Below are 19,114 nucleotides of genomic sequence, written 5' to 3'. Positions count from 1 at the left end.
TGCAATTCTACAGTGAGAGTGCCAGACTTGAGAACTATGGCCAGGATTTTACAGCTCCTTCCACCCAGGGGGATATTACGGTCCTGCTGAACTGCATGGAGATTTAAATAGCTCGCCAGGGGGAGGACACGCCGCGGTGGGGCTGTAAAATCCTGGCCTGTGAAATATACTGAGTTGAGGTAGCATTTGGGAAGGCCATAGGCGTCTCTTGGGACTTATGTCATTGGTGTCAGCTCTTTCCTCACTATTTCTATATCTCTTATCCTGTGCACTATTAATAAAGATCACTTTATTGTTATTTGGGCGGAGATAGCTACATGCCAATTACCAACCTTGTAATTCTAACCATTCAGTAACTGGTCAGTTGAGTTACAGGTTATCTACTCGAGAACATATTAAACATAGCCCTCTGCATCCTGCTAAAAAATGCTGTATTATTGATAAGAGGAAGAGGGAAAGAAAGAGAAAGAGATGAAAATGTTTTTTTAATTCACAGATGTATAAGCTGCTCCTTATTGTTCAAACATAAATAGCCAGTGTTAGCATCAGAATGTTACTATTCAATGTACATATACTGTATAGCTGACTCTAACCTTCGATGCTGTTGCTCTGTCCTGCAGCTGACTCTTCATTTACCACAGTCCTTTCCGGTGCTTGGGCTGCATGCTCTCCTGGCCACTGAATGATGCTGTCTACTTGTTCCCTCTCACAGTACTCAGGGCTATGTCCTGAATCTGGCGCTGACTCAAATGCACTGTTTTCATCCTCCTCTTCTTCTTGTGAAGAGAAAACTGTACTTTCAGACAACCGTGCACTGTCAATTGAGGAGAACCTTGTATGGTTTGAGGAGAAGTGATTTGTACCATCATAGCAGGAAGTGCTTTGGCAGGAAGTGCTGTAACAGGAGGTACTGTAACAGGAGGTGCTGTAACAAGATGGACTGTAACAGGAAGTGCTGTGACAGGAAGTTCTACAATATGGTGTATTACAGATGTCCCACTCATTATTTACCTGCTGTGTAGTATTTGTCTCAGTCTCACTTTGATTTCTTTGCTGATCTTTCTCTAGAATCTGATCTAACTCAGAAAGATGTTCAACTGATGCACTGCGAGGCAACATCCTTCGCCCAACATTGCTGGGTTCACTTGAGACACAACTAGTTTCAGGCTCTGGTGTATCTCTTTCACTAGGTGCATTTTTGTCCTCAAGTTCTTTTTCCAGTGGCTCCAAGGAAGCAAATTTGTTATTTATCTCTTCATGTGCATCGTCGCCATCTAGCTGAGCAGAAGGCAAGCTATGGAGCAGGCGATGCAGTGTAATGTAGTGGGTCCGAGGAGTTTCTGGCTCCCCTGAACCACAAGCTGAGGCAATCACAGATTCCAGCTCGGACACCGGCAGCGAGAATGGCCTAATTTTCCTCCTTACTGTTCTTCTCAATATCAATGTACTGTCCTCCTGCTGTAGTAAAGCTTCGCTATTGTCAACACCAGTTTCATTCTCTTCTACTTGGCAGATATCTTCAGCAACAGCTTCAATATCAAGTACTGACTCACCAGAACACACATCTTCTACTTGAGTGACAGTGGTATCCTCCACCCTTTCAGTCTCAGAAGTTCCATCCGAAACAGACTCAGCTTGAGGTTGAGATAAATCAGTAAGGGAAGGCTGAGCTACTTTTGGTATAGACTCCCCGAGATCCAATGTATCTATTGGGAAAGGATTCTCTTTGTCGTGCTCATTAACTCCATTCTCATTCTCAATGGTTTGATCTAATTCACTGAGTGGTGAACTCACAGCATTCCTATTGTCTGGACTCTTTAAATCCATGCCATTCACATGGCTTTCACTTTCATTCAATTGCTCAGCCACTTCTGTTGCCAAGTTTGTAGCACCAGCTCTCTGGGATTCACAGCAAGTCTGCTTTGTTAAGTCCATCATCTGATTTTCCTGCTGTTCAGCTGATCCTGCTTCGTTACTGGCTGAAATATCTTCATCATCTAGAAAGTGTCGGATACAAAAATTAACAAACAAAAGCACCCCAACATAGATTGTCTGTATGGTTACATTTACTTTGAAAACAACAAATGTTGGAAATATTAAGTATCGATAAAAAGGAAAGACAGATCACAAGGGTGATTAAAAAATACTGCCTACACTTCTCAGTAGCACATAGTGTTCCACACATATTTATTCATTTCTACCTCTATCCCTATAACCTATAAAATCAATACTTAGGCCTTTAGGACATGGGCCCCAAGAAACGACTGAAATCTACTCTCTGCCACTTGGCGTTATTAGTTCACAGTAATATTCTTTATAGAGAGAAGGTGGTCAGCTCTATGGAGGGGAGATGTGTCTCTGAATGAACAACCTTTGTGGATTAGGAAGTAATTATGCAGAAGCTTTCATCAGGACAGAAGCATAATTAAGTCTAAAGAGTTGGGGAGAGATTGTTGGGAAAGAATTGCTTTAGCTGGAGTGAGGTGTGACAGGGGCCACAATCCACTGTCCAAAAATTTTGGATGAAGGAAGGAAGAGGTTGACCTCATCCCCTCCCCATTGGATCAGGAAACAGTCGGATTAGAGGCCACGTTATGTATTATGGTCCTGCTCCCCCGGCTCCACAAAAACGCTTCCACAAAGCATCCAGGGCCTTTTCATGAGTGGCCACCACATCTCATGCATTTGTACATGAAAATTACAAACAAGGTGCTACAGCTGGTGCAGGACTCCAGTATAAAACCGGCCTGTTGTGTGGGACATTTTCAAAGATGGATAGAAGCATTTGGTGGCAATTAATTTAGCAGCTACAGGAATAGGGTGCTGAGTACTAACCAGGCCATCTAATCATCGCACCTATACATACCAGCAACATGTTTTGTTCTATTTTGAGAACATAGGAACATTAAAAAAGCGTAGAACAGGAAAAGAGCATTAAAGCTCTTCCACCCACCACCATGTATACTCAGCTCTATCATGGATTCTACCCAACTCGTTCACTCTTCTGATCGTTATACTGATTGCAGCTGATTCTCTGTTTTGATTTCTGAGAACATGCTCTGCAGATTTATGGCCAGAATTTTATGGCCCTATCATGGCAGGGACAGGGCCGTGAAATGTGGCGAGCCATTCTAAACTCCATTGACTTCGGCGGGACCGTAAAATCCCGCTGGTGTAAAATTCTGCCCATAAAGTGATGGGCAGATCGAGCAGAACCCAACCAATAACACACTCCAATTCCACTCTTTTACGAGTACTTCAACAAAGTTCTTTCTGGTTTCATCAAAGTCAAACTAAATTAAATTAAATTACTTTCTCCCAACAGCGACTGGATCTATGGTGATGTCTTTCTAAAGTATCCTGCCAAAATTAGATTAGTCTCTGTAATCAGATTTTGGTTTAATGTGTTAATAAGTAAACAGCAACCTTGATGGATTGAAGATGTTATCTCAAATCGAAACTGCAGCTGTCCGCTAACATGGTCTGTTGGCAACCTTCGACCCAATGTATAGCTCACCACCCTGTCCCTGAAAGAAAACAAACATGATTATAGGACTCTCCCCACATGAATAATAAAGCAGGATGTTGGCATTTTACTACATCAGTTTGAAACTTGGCCAATGAATTTTTTATGCTCGAAGCATGGAGCAAGGAAACCCAGCACATTGACATGGAATGTGTTTTTTGGTAAACGTTGGGAAGGTACTGGATGGCCAGCAGTTGCATAAATGGCACTTAAAATTCTCCTTTGTTCGATAGCTATCAAGTTAGCTCAACCAATTAAGCAGATGGGCTACATTATTCACTTGATAGGTTTCTTGCCAGTGAAATTCGCAGAGAAAAACCCCATTGTCATTTTTTTTTTCTTCTATTACTTGACAGATATGTAAAATGTCCTCCATGTGCACTGCATCAGCCATTTTGCACTTCCATTTGGGCCTTGAGCTTCCACAGATAGCACTGCAACCGAAAGGGAAAAATTCAACAGTTGGTCCTAAGGGCGGTGAATGTTAACTCACAACATATGTTTGGAAAGTTATATTTGTATTTCTGTTTGAAACTTAAACAGTGTATGCCTAATTAATATATACATGTGATTGCATGTTGAACAGGTACCTAAAATAAGAATAAAAGCAAAAAACTGCAGATGCTGGAAATCCAAAATAAAAATACCTGGAAAAACTCAGCAGGTCTGACAGCATCTGCGGAGAGGAACACAGTTAACATTTCGAGTCCGTATGACCCTTCAACAGAACTGTTCTGTTGAAGAGTCATACGGACTCAACGTTAACTGTGTTCCTCTCCGCAGATGCTGTCAGACCTGCTGAGTTTTTCCAGGTATTTTTATTTTTGTCCTAAAATAAGAATGTTGCTTCTAGTAGGGCCAGAAGAACATTTATTACTCTATAGCAACATCTTCAGTTTTGAATAAGGAAAAGCTTTTTATGTACTTATATTGATTGCACCACATTTCAGAATTATTTGAAAAACCCATGCCGAGCTACAAGTCAAATTTTGTGTACAAAAAATTTATGGGCAGGACATTAAGGTCAGCAAGCGGGGGGGCGGGGCCCACTTGCCAACGTGTAAAATGACGCAGGATGACGTCAGGCTGAACTCACGACGTCATCCCGCCTCATTTCAATTTTTGGGTCGACGGGGGTGCAGCCAAATCAGCTGTGCGCCCGCCGACCTGTCAACGGCCAATTGAGGCCATTTAAAAAGCAACTGAACTCATTAAAGGACCTGCCCGTCCAACCTTCAGGTCGGCGGGCAGGCCGGGAGCCCTGGCGGGCTTCAGAAAAAGCATGAAACCACTTCCACGAGCGGGATGAGTTTTCATGTAGGTTTCTAAAAATTTAATTAAAGTTTAATTAAAAGTGATGGACATGTCCCAACTCATGTGACAGTGTCACATGAGGGGCATGTCAGGGAAATTTTATTTTTCTATATTTACCATTTTTGAATTTGGCGCCGATCTCCCTGAAGCAGCACTTAGCTTCAGGAAGATGAGTGTGCTCTCGGCTTAGGGAATCCCCCCGCTCCCTGTGCATAGTGCTTCCAGGCAGACCTGGCCCGCCCACATAAAATGGCAGCGCGCCCCCAATCGGGGGCACCGATCGGAGGCACGCCTGCAAGTGCCCACGCCTGAACTTCCCCCCCAACAGGGGGAAAATTCTGCCCTATCGGTTTTTGAATTACATGAGGTTATCAAACTAACTTATTACAGTAACCAGAGCTGAAAGTTAGGAATGAATACAAAAGTACAAGAGTTATAAATATTGCTAAGAAATCAAAATGCACGTGGATTTTGTGTCACGTGATATGCAAATTGTGAGCACTCAACACCAGATAGTTGAAACTTCTAGCTATCATTACTGTGGAAAGATTACCACATACTCCACAACAAACTCTGCTGACTGCTTTGAGGTACCTGACAGTATTGCCCCTTTCTCCACAACCACATAAGAGACAGGTTGCTTGTGTTACCAGGTAAATTGATCTAATCTTGTAACTGTATAAGTTTATGGCCAATTTGAAGAACAACTCTCAGAAGCTATCTACAGCTTTTCAAGCTTTACGCAAAATGTCCGCTTCATTCTTGGCACACATGGTGGGCAAAATTCAACTCCCACCCCCAGTAGTGGGCTAGGAAAGTTGGGGAGGAGCAAGGAGGGGTGGTGGCAGGTGCCATTAAGTCATAAGGGAAGGCGTGGGGTGGAGAGTTTTGCCTTCCCAACTCTCCCCCTATAAGGCTTTTAAGTGGCAGGTAGCCAGATTGGCCTGCATGTCATATGGCAAGGTGACCCAGTTAAAGCTGGCAGCCTTCCTGTGGGCTCGGGGGCTCTCCTGATTGGGCACAGAGGGCACCCACAGAATACGGCCACCTCCGCTAAAAGAATCTCCCTCAAGAGTTCTCCACAACAACCAGCCCATCCCCAGGTTCTGGTGAGCCCCATCAAATTACCTGCACTCTGGGGTTTGCTCATTGCTGGTTGGTCTGGGGTTGGCTGCAGTCCCAACAGTGGCCACTGTTCCCGCTGGTGCTGCTGGGACTGAAGGGCTGCTGGGCTCTGATTGACCAGCAGTTCTTGGATGCAGGATCTTTGCCTTTAAAGGCATGGAAGCCCGCATAGCAGGTAGTTAATCGTCTGATATACATTTAATGCCACCGGAGTTTCCAAAAGTGGCCCTGCTTGGGTTGCTCCCAGCTTTCTAACCGGAGGACAGTGCCACTGCTGCAGCCATTAAATTCAGCTCAGTTTATATATCATTACTGACCAGATACATTGTTAATAAATCATTACATCTCCCCTTTTTCCAGGAAACTTCATTAAATTAAACTCAAAATTCACCTAATTGCAAACATTAAATATGGGAGTCATTATTATATAACCATTTTAGGACTATGCAGACTTGTTTGTGTGGAGGGTAAATGCCAACATGTACTGTAGCTTCTATATATTGCTGCATTGTTGTAAGTGTAATCTACCAATAAGTGTATGGATTCTGCCATCGTATCTCCATTCTGGTTTGTTCAGCTTTAGTTTGTTTTGTTTCACTAGCCTCAGGTGAAGTCTGTTGTTCCAGTGTTGTTTTGATTCTTCAATTGGCTCTTCTTCCGCTGGCTTCCTTTTCCCAAGTAAAATATATCCCAATGAGGAAGAAAGATGGTAAGAGGGGGAAAAAGCATCCATGGCTAAGCAAAGAAGTTAAAGATAACTTAAAGGCAAAAACCAAGGCAAACCAAATTGCAAAGGTCAGTGGCAGGCTGGAAGATTGGGAAACTTTTAAAGATCATCAAAGGGTTACTAAAAAAATAATAAAAAGAGCAAAGGTAAATTATGAAAGAAAACTAGCGCAAAATGTAAAAACTGATAGCAAAAGCTTCTACAAGTATATAAAAGGAAAGAGAGTAGCTAAAGTGAATGTTGGTCCCTTGGAGGACGAGACTGGAGAGTTAATAGTGGGGAACGCAGAAATGGTAGACACGCTTAATCAATATTTTGCCTCAGTTTTCACAGTGGAGGACACTAGTACCACCCCAATAGTAACAGGTAGTGCAGAGGATATAGAGAAGGAGGAGCTTAGAACAATCACCATCACTAGAGAAAAAGTACTGAGCCAACTATTGGGATTAAAGGCTGACAAGTCCCCAGGGCCTGATGGCCTACATCCCAGGGTCTTAAAGGAAGTGGCAGCAGAGATAGTGGATAATATTCCAAAATTCCCTGGATTCTGGAAAGGTTCCAGTGGATTGGAAAAATGCTAATATAAGGCCCTTATTCAAAAAGGGGGGGAGGCAGAAAGTAGGAAACTATAGACCAGTTAGTTTAACATCTGTCGTTGGGAAATTGTTAGAATCCATTATTAAGGAAGTAGTAATGGGGCATTTGGAAAGTCAAAATGCAATCCATCAGAGTCAGCATGGTTTTATGAAGAGTAAATCGTGTTTGGCTAATTTGCTAGAGTTCTTTGAAGATGTGACAAGCAAAGTGGATAATGGGGATCCTGTAGATGTAGTATATCTGGACTTCCAGAAAGCCTTTGATAAAGTGCCGCACAAAAGATTAATACACAAGATAAGTTCACACGGAGTTAGGGGTAATATATTAGCTTGGATAGAGGATTGGCTAACCAACAGAAAGCAGAGAGTTGGGATAAATGGGTCTTTTTCTGGATGGCAAGCTGTAAATAGTGGGGTGCCACAGGGTTCGGTCCTTGGGCCCTAACTATTTACAATCTATATTAATGACTTGGATTCAGAGATAGAAGGAACTATAGCTAAATTTGCAGATGACACCAAAATAGGTGGGAAAGTAAATTGCAATGAAGAAATAAGAAATTTACAAATGGATATGGACAAGTTAGGTGAATGGTCCAAAGTTTGGCAGATGGAGTTTAACGTGGATAAGTGTGAGGTTATCCATTTTGGTCGGAAGAATAAAAAGGCGACTTATTATTTAAATGGAGAGAAACTTCAAAATGATTCAGTGCAGAGGGATCTGGGTGTCCTCGTGCATGAATTGCTGAAAGCTAGTATGCAGGTACAGCAGGTAATAAGGAAGGCAAATGGAATTTTGGCATTTATTGCTAAAGGAATAGAGTAAAAAAATAGGGAAGTGTTGTTGCAATTGTACACGGCATTGGTGAGACCGCACCTGGAGTACTGTGCACAGTTTTGGTCCCCTTACTTGAGGAAGGATGTAGTTGCATTGGAGGCGGTTCAGAGGAGGTTCACTAGATTGATTCCAGAGATGTGGGGCTTGTCTTACGAGGAGAGATTGAGCAGTTTAGGTCTATACTCACTAGAGTTTAGAAGGATGTGAGGAGATCTAATTGAGGTATATAAGATGCTAAAGGGGATAGACAAAGTAGACGTGGAGCAGATGTTTCCCCTTGTGGGGCATTCTAGAATGAGAGGCCATAGTTCTAGGCTAAGGGGTGCTAGATTTAAATCAGAGATGAGGAGGAATTACTTTTCTCAAAAGGTCGTGAATCTGTGGAATTCACTACCTCAGAGTGCAGTGGATGCCGGGATGCTGAATAAATTTAAGGAGGAGATAGATTTTTAATTAGTAATGGGTTGAAAGGCTATGGGGAGAGGGCGGGAAATTGGAGTTGAGGCCGAAATGAGATCAGCCATGATCGTAATGAATGGCAGGGCAGGCTCGAGGGGCTGAATTGCCTACTCCTACTCCTAAGTTCTTATGTTCTTATGTTCCTCCTTTCTACGTTTCGATGAGGTCACTTTAGTTCCTTCTCGATTGTTAATCATTTGCTGATGTAACTTAAGACTCTAGCACCTAACATTTATACAGAACAATTGCAAGTTTCCATTCACTATGCTCAGGTAAATGCAGGCTCACTGGATTTCCAAGTAGTATTTTTTAAAGGATCAAATCCTTGATCATAGTACTTTGCTTAGTTACTGACATTTAGATCAGTTGCCAATGAGTCAAAGGTTGTGGGGTCAAGCCCCACTCAAAGACCCCTGTGTATAATCTGTGTAGTACTGATGCAGTGCTGCATTGACAGAAGTGCCATCTTTTAGATGAGATGTTAAACCAAAGCCTGGTCTGCCCACTCGGGTGAATGTAAACAATTCTGTGCCATTATAAGTAAGGAGTACTCCTGGAATCTTGGCCAATGTTTATCCCTCAACCAATACCATCAAAAAATTACCTGATGTTTACTAAATTTAATGTAATAGGACTTTGCAAATTGGTCGCTGTGTTTCCTACAGGACAACAGATTATTTCAAAAATAGTTAATTGGTTGTGAAGTGCTTTGAGGATGTGAAAAGCCTTATATCAATCCATTCCTTTTGTTTATTTAAGCTGTTGTAAAACACCTTTCATAATTTTTAGCTAATGCAGTTCTGAAGTGGGAAGTGTAGTTGGCTCTCTATGTGCCATCAACAATCGCACTCATGACATTACAACTTTCTACCTCTCCTGAGCACTCGGCATTTATATATCATTCCATCTCTGACCACTAGATGGCTGCATAAAACTTCTGTACATCATTCCACTACTAAAAGGTTACTGCTCTCCTCAGTGATTGAGACTGAACATTGCCTGATTAAGGCCCGAAACATTGAACTGTACTGTTTATTTTCATGATAGACAGGAATGCGTGACTTATTATGAGCTCGGTGTAGTAGATGTCACTTCATCAACTCTTTTTCCTAAGGATTAGCCAACAGCACTTTACTCTAAATCTAATTGGAAACCTGATGATGATATGGGGCTGGATTTTACCACCTTCCATCCCACCCCTGAGCTGTCCCTGAAGTTGGCAGCCCACCTGCTATTTTGAAATAAATAATTAACCATCAATTGAGCTTGGTACCACAACAATTTGTGGGGAGATGGTGGCTTAGTGGTAATATCACCGAAAGCGTAATCCCGAGGCCCAGGTTAATGCTCTGGGGGGGCACAAGTTCAAATCCCATCACAGCAGCTGGTGCAATTTAAACTCAGTGAACAAAATTTTATATAAAGGTAGTCTCAGTAATGATGACCACGAAACCATTGTCGATTGTTGTAAAAACCCATCTGGTTCACTAATGTCCTTTAGGGAAGGAAATCTGACGTCTTTATCTGGTCTGGCCTACAGCAATGTGGCTGCCCTCTGAAATGGCCAGGGAAATGAGAGATGGGGAACAAATGCTGGCCTTGCCAATGATGCCCACAATGTAAGAACGAATAAATGAAAAAAAAATTGACTGCCTATACCATAATACATACATGGACAGGAGGGCGGGAGTGGGTCGGTTGTTTTTTTAAGCAAAGCCATGGCTGTCTTTACGTCTGTGGTAGAAGGATATGGTACCCAAAGGGTTAACATGGGACTGAGCATAGTACCACTCACACGGTGATGTAACAAGGCACATGACCTAGAGCTACGGTCAGTCTAGAGATGAGTAGCAATGTGTACGGACCTAATATGGAGTCCTCTCCATATCTACTATAAATATGTACATAGTTAAGTATTTTTAATAAAGACTTCCTTGTAACTTATCCAAGACTGCTTCATGGGGTCCAAGCAGTATCATTCTAGCATAGCGACAACAGAATATATCATGGTAACAGCAGTAGAATCCATCAATCACGAGGTCCAATTGCAGTCCCAGCAGCACCCACTTCTGGCATTGTTCCCAGAAGGTAAAAAAACAGTTCGGGCCAGTGCTCTTATTTCCCAGTTTTTGCTGGTGTTCCATTTTAAGGTATACAAGACCAGTTTGGACCAGTATTCTTATTTCCCCATTTTGACTGTTTTCTCATTCTGGGTTGGGGCTGCTAGTGCTGCCGAGACAGCTCTTGACAGTGGGACTTCCTCTCATTGAGGGACGGAAGTCCCACTCTCACCTCGTTCGTTAATGCGAGCAGCCCTGTATAACGTGGGTCAGCTGGTGTCTAACATTACTTCCGGCGCAGGGGCAGGGGTGCCCCCCACCCCTCTCCCCAACCACCGTAAAATTCAGGCATTGATTTCCACAGAAGACCGGTAAACCTCTCCCACGGATGGAAGAAACATGATAAAGTATTACTGAAAAATTAAACGATTTCTTCTCCTGCTGGGGATCACTTGTACAAAAGTACCATATTTTTAATGTACTTCTGCATTCATATTATTTGTCAATAGGAGAAAGAGAAAGATTGTGTTTATAATTGGATCATTTAGTCAAAGAATGTGCTTAATCATGTTATAACCCTCACTGGACTGTTCTGCACTTTGCTGTCTCACATGTACAAGGGATGTTGGATTCAATCTTATAGCTTCAAAAACCACTTGCTTATCCTACAAGCAATTCTGTAGAGGTGAATTAAGAAAAAATACTGTATGGATGTCCTCCTTGGCCTATTCCCCTTTTATGTGGCAAGTTCAACTGGTGTGGAAAAGTTAATTCTAGGAAGAGAAATCTACCTGATATGCATGGGAGCATTGTACACAATATAGATATTACTGAGGGGGAGGAACATTTACTGTGATTTTTAAAATTACAATTCAGATTTCTAGTCCCCACACAGTGTCCAAAGTAAGTCATTATGGGTGGTATTAAATGTAGGCAATGGGAGTTTCCCCTGCTGGCTGGAGAGCTGGCAAGAGACCCTCGCCACCTCTTTTAGGGAAAGCCTGCCATATTAGGTGCCACTCAGACACTTAACTGGACAGCGACAGGCCTTCCCTGGGATCAAGGACACTGGCTGTGCACGTTCTGCCCCCCATGAGCTGCCAGCTAATCAGAGGTTGGCAGCTCTATTGCACGGCAGAGCCTCGGGGGAGAGGGTGGCTGTTGCCGGCATGACACCTACCCAAGGCCTAGTATCAACGCTAGATCCCAGGCCACAGTGATGATGGGAAAGGGTGGGGGGGGCGCATGGTTGGGGTCACAGGGGAGGGGGCACGGGATCAACAGCAAGGTTAGGGGGTGGTCCTCACTGGGTTCCCCCCTTCCCAATGCTGGGTCCCCAATCAGGCACTGAGTGCCTTCGAAGAAGGGAACCGCATCCCCCTCCACAAGGAGCCTGAAAGTAACCCCACAGGGGCTTGCTGTCTAATTCCCCACATGGTGAGCCCCCAGCTTGCTGCGGTGACAGGGTGAGGCCCTTAAGTGGCATTAATTGTCCACTTCTGGGACTTTATTATCAGCGGGGAGGGAAGGCTGTCCATGGGCCTTCTGCAATGGACTTAATCGGTGGGGAGGTGGGTCTCCACCCACAACCCTCCCACCTAAGAAGAGTCATATGGACTTGAAACGTTAACTCTGTTCCTCGCTCCACAGATGCTGTTAGACCAGCTGAGTTTTTCCAGCATTTTCTGTTTTTATTACTTTTTGGTAGGCCTGGTTAGGTTATAAAGCTTCTGTGTTCAGAATAAAATATTCTTAACATGCAAATATTTTGCTCACAATTTCATTAAAGCTGAATGAAATATTAGAGACAGTCTCTTAATCCAATTATGAAGACCGCATGCATTCATCCACTTATATTCAGACGATATCGATGATCTAAAACAGAGACTTTGGGGGGACTTTTAGAAATTCTAAACCAGACCCTAACATGCTCACTTCCAATATTAACAAAGATAAGTCGAGGGTGTTAATCAATCCACTCGCTGGAGGTGGGTCAGTCAGTAAAAACATTTAAGGAGGTTGTATACTTTTATTTTATCAGGATTTTTATTTTTAGCCTATGGAGGTCATGTTTCCCTGGGTTTGTGAATCCTGGCAGGTAAAAGGTGGTGAGAAGGGCCAGATTCTTAAGGCAAGTGCATTTGGCACTGATTGTGGCCCAGGAAGAATAGGAGTGTTTCCTCCAGCACATTGATAAGGTTACAGCAAACACAATGGGGGACATTTATCCCTCTAAAACAGGTTCAATCATTTTATGCTAGTGATAAAGCAGCATGAAATATACAGAAAGAAAACAGTGATTGCAAAAAAGACAAAGTTGAGGAAGGCTACTAAGCTCCCCCTTTCCCCTAGAAAAACCTTAAAATCCCCTATTACAGCATCAAACTATTTCTTCAATGAAACCAAGTTTTCACCCTCACTATCTTACAGTAAATCTATTCCACATAATGATCGCTCTGTGGTCAAACATCTGGATAGTGTACTAAATTTACTTTTTATGAGTTTGAACCTTGCCCTATTCTCACCGCCTGGTTAGGAGTATCATTCCGGGTTTACCTTTTTTAATTACAGCCTTATATACATTTATACGATCAGCTCTCCATCTCCTCATTTCAAGGAAAGCCCAGATTTTTCTATTCTTTTCTGATAATTTAGCCCTCCTCGAGTGGAATATTATCTAATATCTCCTTTAAAAACTTCAACTTAGCTTTCGGCAGTTAAAAACTGTTGTTGTAAGCCCAGCTGAGGCCCGAGAAAAGGCCCCAGAACTCATGCAACCAAAGATACTCAAGCCTAGAGTGAATCAGAAAAACACCCCACTGACTCCATGGGGGTTCTGAAGATTTAAAAATCTCCCTTTATCTTTGGGCCTGTCTCTAAGTTTCATGCTGGCCGTTCCGAGCAGGCACTATTAATGGGCCATCACAGGAGCAGGCCACTCGCTCCAAATAAACAAATCACTTGGTCACTAACGCAACCTGTGATAGGATCTGGAGCTCCTGATTTAGGCAGGCTTGGTGCTCCTGCCAGTGGAGAAGCCCTTTGGATTTTTTGAGTTCTTTGCTTTTATGTTGAACTAATTTAAAGCTACTTAAATGGAGAACTTTTCTGCTTCTTGGGCATTTTTTTCAAATATCAGAGAGCTTAATAAAATCAGACACTATGGGGCCAATTAACGTATTAGCCGCCACCCATTGGGCTGATGTTGTTTCTCAGTTATGGAACATGGAGGTCCTTTGTGAACTTTCAATCACAATGTAGGCAGCCAGCCTGTAGTAAGCTGGCATTCCGTGCACAAAGCGTGTAAAAGCTCATGAAAGACTGTCAATATATTTAAATTGGGAACCACTGCATAATGTGAACAGTGCAACCCTGCACAACACAGCAACACAAAGTAACCCAGCAGCAGCTCAAAGTGTTATGAAAATTATGGCACTGTACAGGTAGCCAATAGCTTTCACTGGTCTCTGAGCAATCTGCTACTCCCAACATATTGGGTAGTGTTCCCTGCGGGTGCTACTAGATTGTTTAACTGAACCACGAGAGCTTGCTGTGTGCATGTTGACTGTTATGTACCCTACATTGTAACAGTGACTGCATTTCAAAAGTACTTCATTGTCTGCAGAGCACTTTGGAATGTCCTGAGGCTTTGAAAGGTGCTATTTAAATGCAAGTCTTTGTTTCTTTCTTTCTTTTGAATTGAACTCAGTTTATGGGGTGAGATCAATTCATTCAGACACAGCCACCACCACAGCAGCAGTGATCCCAGTGAGCAGTGCAGAATATCTGGAATCACATTTTGCTTTTAGACAATTTAAGATACGTTAAAACAAGTACAATGAGCATTTTTACTGTACAATACATTTAGGCTACTTATTAATTCAACACACAGCGTAAGCATCGAGTATTTACATTACACACAACGTAATATTTGCATCTGTCTATTGGAAAATTCAGTATTTCAGCATTATCCACCTTTTTCTCCTTTGCAGGTGGTGGTCTTAAGCTAGATATTTAAGCATGGTTCAATTCTTTACAAGGAGTCCAGTGTGTTTATCTGAGGGATAGTGAATCCGTCAATACTGCTCATTTTTATTATGGTCCTGGCCATACTATAGCCCTTGCTAATTTTTATTATGGTCAGGCCCTGGGCACACCTACTACAATATAGATTGCCACATTGAGTTTAAAAATGTTTAATCGATTTATAAAAGATATTAAATAAGAACATAGGAAGTAGTGGCAAACGTAGGCCATTTGGCCCTTCATGCCCGCTCTGCCATTCAACAAGATCATGGCTGATCTACTACCTTAATTCAATCTTCTCCGCATCATCTTAATATCCTTCAATTTCCCTAATACACAAAAATCCATTGATCTCTGTCTTGAATATACTCAATGATTGAGCTTACACTGCTTTCTGGGGTGGAGGATTCAAAATATTCACAACCCTTTGAATGAAGAAATTTCCCCTCATCTCAGTCCTTAATAGACAACCTCTTATTCTGTGACTGTGATTTCCCTTGTTCTAGACTCCTCCCAACATCGATCTTGTCAAGCCCCATATGTCTCAATGAGATCACCTCTCATTCTTCTAAATTCTAGGGAATATGGGTCTAGTCTACTAATCTCTTCTCATTGCGCAATCCCTTCATCTCAGGAAATGGTCAAGTGAACCTTCATGGTCCCTCTGAATATCAACATTTCTCAGCCTTTCACCATTTAAAAATATTTTGCTTTTCCATTTTATCTACCAAAGTTGAGTGGACAATGTCACACTTCTCCACATTTTTTTCCATCTGTCACGGTCTTGCCCACCCACTTAACCTGCCTCTATCCCTTTGCAGCGTCTTTCTGTTCCCCTCATAGCGTACTTTCCCATGTAACTTTGTATCATCAACAAACCTCAATACATTACATCCTGTCTCCTCATTTAAGCCATTGATAGAAATTGTGAATAGTTGAGTCCCAAGCACTGATCATTCTTCCCCATTCTTCCCAAGAGCCTGCCAAAATGACCTGTTTCCTGCTTTCTCTTTTCAGTCTGTTAACGCATCCTCAACCCATGCTAATATATAAGGCCAATACCATGAGCCCTAATCTTAGGTAATAACCTCTCATGTAACATTTTATTGAATGTTTTTGAAAATTATATAACCTACATCTACTGATTTCCCCTTATCTACCCTGCTCAAAAAAGACTAACAGATTTGCCAAACATGATTCTATTTCATAAATCCATGTTGACTATGCTTAATCATATGAGTTTCTAAGTGCCCTGTTACCACATCCTTAGGAATAGCTTTGAGTGCTTTCCCTACCACTGGTGTCAGACTAACTGCTATAGTTGGCTGTTTCCTCTCTCCCACCTTTCTTGAATAGTAGAGTTACATTTTCTACCTTTTAACCCATGGGAACCATTCTAAAATACAGTGAATTCTGTAAGATCAAAACCAAGGCAGTCACTATTTCTGTAGCCATCTGTTTTAAAACCCTAGGATGTAGGTCATCAGCTTCTAGTTCCATTAATTTCTGCAGTACTATTTCTTTACAAATACTAATTTAACTGTTCCCCATTACTTCCAGAATATTTTTTGTGTCTTATACTGTGAAGACAGATATCAAGTTTTGTTTATTGCCTCTGCTACTTCCTTATTCCCCTTTATAATCTCCCCTATCTCTGCCTGTAAGAGACCCATATTTACTTTCACTAATATATTTCTTTTTACATACTGATTGAAACCTTTACAACCTGTTTTTAAGTATCTTTCTAGTTTGCCCTCATATTCCATTTTCTATCAATTCCTTGGTCATCGTTTATTGAATTTGAAAGTTTTCTCAATCCTTAGGTTTGGCAACATTTAATCTTTTTTTTTATTCGGTCATGGGATGTGAGCATCACTGGCTAGGCCAGCATTTATTAATCATCCCTAATTGCCCTCATTCAGAGAGCATTTAAGAGTCAACCACATCGCTGTTGGTCTGGAGTCACATGTAGGTCAGATGTAAGGATGGCAGAGTTCCTTCTCTAAAGGACATTAGTGAACCATATGGATTTTTACAATAATCAGCAATGGTTTCATGGTCATCATCAGACTTTTAATTCCAGATTCCTATTGAATTCAAATTTCACCATCTGCCTTGGTGGGATTCAAACCCAGGTCCCCAGAGCATTAACCTGGGTCTCCAGAATACTACTCACTGACAATACCACTCTGCCACCGCCTCCCCTAAATACTATCTAATACTACTTTTAGCTTCTCGTTAACCATAGTTGACCCATGTTACACATATGTTTTTTATTCCTTAAGGAAATACTTATTTGTTGCAAATTACGAATTATACCTTTAAATGTTTGCCACTGCCCTTCTACTATCATATATTTTCATATGGGCTGGGATTTTCTGGCCCCGTCGTGGGCAGGACCCAGCGCGGGCGAGGCGGTGCCCCAGTCATTGACTTGCGGCGGGACCAGAGGATTGCGGCAGCGGGCGGGTGCTTTCCCAATTTACCTTAGTTAACTCATTCCTCATGCCTACATTGTTCGCTTTGTTCAGATTTGAGGCCCCAGTTTTGAATTTAATTAAATCACTTTTAAACTCAATATAAAATTCTATGACATTATGATCACTCAAGCCTAGAGACTTCTTGACTACAATGTTCTCAATTGACCCTGTCTCATTGCACAATATCAGTTCTAAAGTAGCCTGTTTCCTGGTTGGTTCTTTAACATATGGATCTGTAAAATTACCTTGAATAGCATCCATGAACTCATTTTTACTATAAGTTTACTAGAATAATACCTGGAATGGGCGGGTTGTCTTATGAGGTAAGATTGGACAGGCTTGGCTTGTATCCACCAGAGTTTAGAAGAGTAAGGTGACTTGATTGAAACATATAAGATCTTTAGGGGTCTTGACAGAATTGATGTGGAAAGGATGGTTCCACTTGGGGGAGAATCTAGAACTAGGGGGTCACTGTTTAAAAACAAGGGGTTGCCCATTTAATACAGAGATGAGGAGAATTTTTTTTTCTCTCAGAGGGTTGTGAGTCTTTGGAACTCTCTTCCTGAAAAAGCAGTGGAAATAGATTCTTTAAATATTTTTACGACAGAGGTAGATAGATTCTTGATAAATAAGCGGGTGAAAGGTTAACAGGGTAGACGGGAATGTGGAGTTGAGGATACAATCAGATCACCCATTATTTTATTGAATGGCAGAGCAGACTCGAGGGGCCGAGTGGCCTACACCTGCTCCTAGTTCATATGCTCCTTCTCCAAACTATGACCGCAAATTTGGTTTGCTCAGTCTTTCTGAAGATTAAAGTCCCTCATGATTAGTGTATTATGTTTGTTACATGCACTTCTAGTTTCACAATTTATATTATGCTTGATACTTCAACTACTCACAGGAGGCCAATAAATTATGCCCACCATGTTTTCTGTCTCTTATTTTTCATAGTTTTACCCAAACTGAATATGCTGCTTGATTTTCTGAGCTGGGATCTTTTCCCTCTACTGTCTTTATCCGAGCATTTACTATTTAGGGCTAACTGTCCTCCTTTTCCATTTTCCCTATCTCAAATATGCTGGAATATTTAGTTCCCAACCTTGATCACTCTGAAACCACCTATCCATATTGGCTATTAGATTAAGCCCATTTATTTTTATCTGTGCTATTAATTCATCTATGATGTTATGAATACTTCACACATTCGGATATAGTGCCTTTAACTTTAACTTTTTTCTATTTTGCCCTGGTACCTCCTTAGTCTCTAACACCTTATTACCTTTGTTAAGCTCTCTGTCCCTTCCTGATGTTCTCTGCTTATTTTTGACCAAATCACTACTCCGATTAACTTATTCATTTCTATGTATAGCAAAGATGGCTGGGAAAAGACCATTAAATCTGTAAGCTATATTTCTGGTGAACCTGAAGCTTAAGAAACCTAGCATTGCAGAGCACAGTAGCTCAGTGGTTATCATATTATACTGAAGAGCCAGAGGTTAGGAGTTGAAGTCACATCGTACCAAATTGTGAAATTGAATTGGTAAGTTATGGGTTATACCATAAAAAATGACAATGAAAACCACTGATTTGTCATAATAACCCAACTGGTTCATTAGTACCCTTCAGGGAAAGGAGTCTGTCACACTTCCCTAGTCTGGTTGACATATAACTCCAATCTCACACTTCACTACCAATGTGTTCAGGGCAACTAGGAATGGGCAATAAAATCCACATCCCAAGTGAAAATTAAAATTAAAACAAGGTAGAAGCTTTTCTCACAAGCATTGGGATACAAACACAGGCAGCATTTAACCATATTTTGGCAAAATCTGAAAGCATGTATTGTGACTAGCAGCTTCAGCATGTCACAGCATTTGATGAAGTAAAAACAAAAGTTGTGGAAATGTATGACAGGTCCACCAACATCTGAAACAGAGAAGCAGGCTTACAATAAAGGCTCATT

General features: G+C 41.7%; 1 protein-coding gene across 1 annotated transcript in view; it reads right to left on the bottom strand.

Moving 5' to 3' along the window:
- Nucleotides 1–19,114, bottom strand: part of LOC144678727 (E3 ubiquitin-protein ligase HECW1-like) — a 676,338-nt gene that overhangs the window by 299,039 nt on the left and 358,185 nt on the right. The window contains exons 8-9 of the mRNA XM_078538571.1: nucleotides 3,427–3,527; nucleotides 594–1,997 (exon numbers count right to left, since the gene is read on the bottom strand). Coding sequence (XP_078394697.1) covers nucleotides 594–1,997; nucleotides 3,427–3,527 — 1,505 coding nt within the window. The remainder of the gene's footprint in view (nucleotides 1–593; nucleotides 1,998–3,426; nucleotides 3,528–19,114) is intronic.

Source organism: Cetorhinus maximus, chromosome 3 (assembly GCF_964194155.1).
Source record: "Cetorhinus maximus chromosome 3, sCetMax3.hap1.1, whole genome shotgun sequence".
In the NCBI taxonomy this organism is placed as follows: Eukaryota; Metazoa; Chordata; class Chondrichthyes; order Lamniformes; family Cetorhinidae; genus Cetorhinus; species Cetorhinus maximus.
This window is presented reverse-complemented; position numbering and strand designations above follow the sequence as displayed.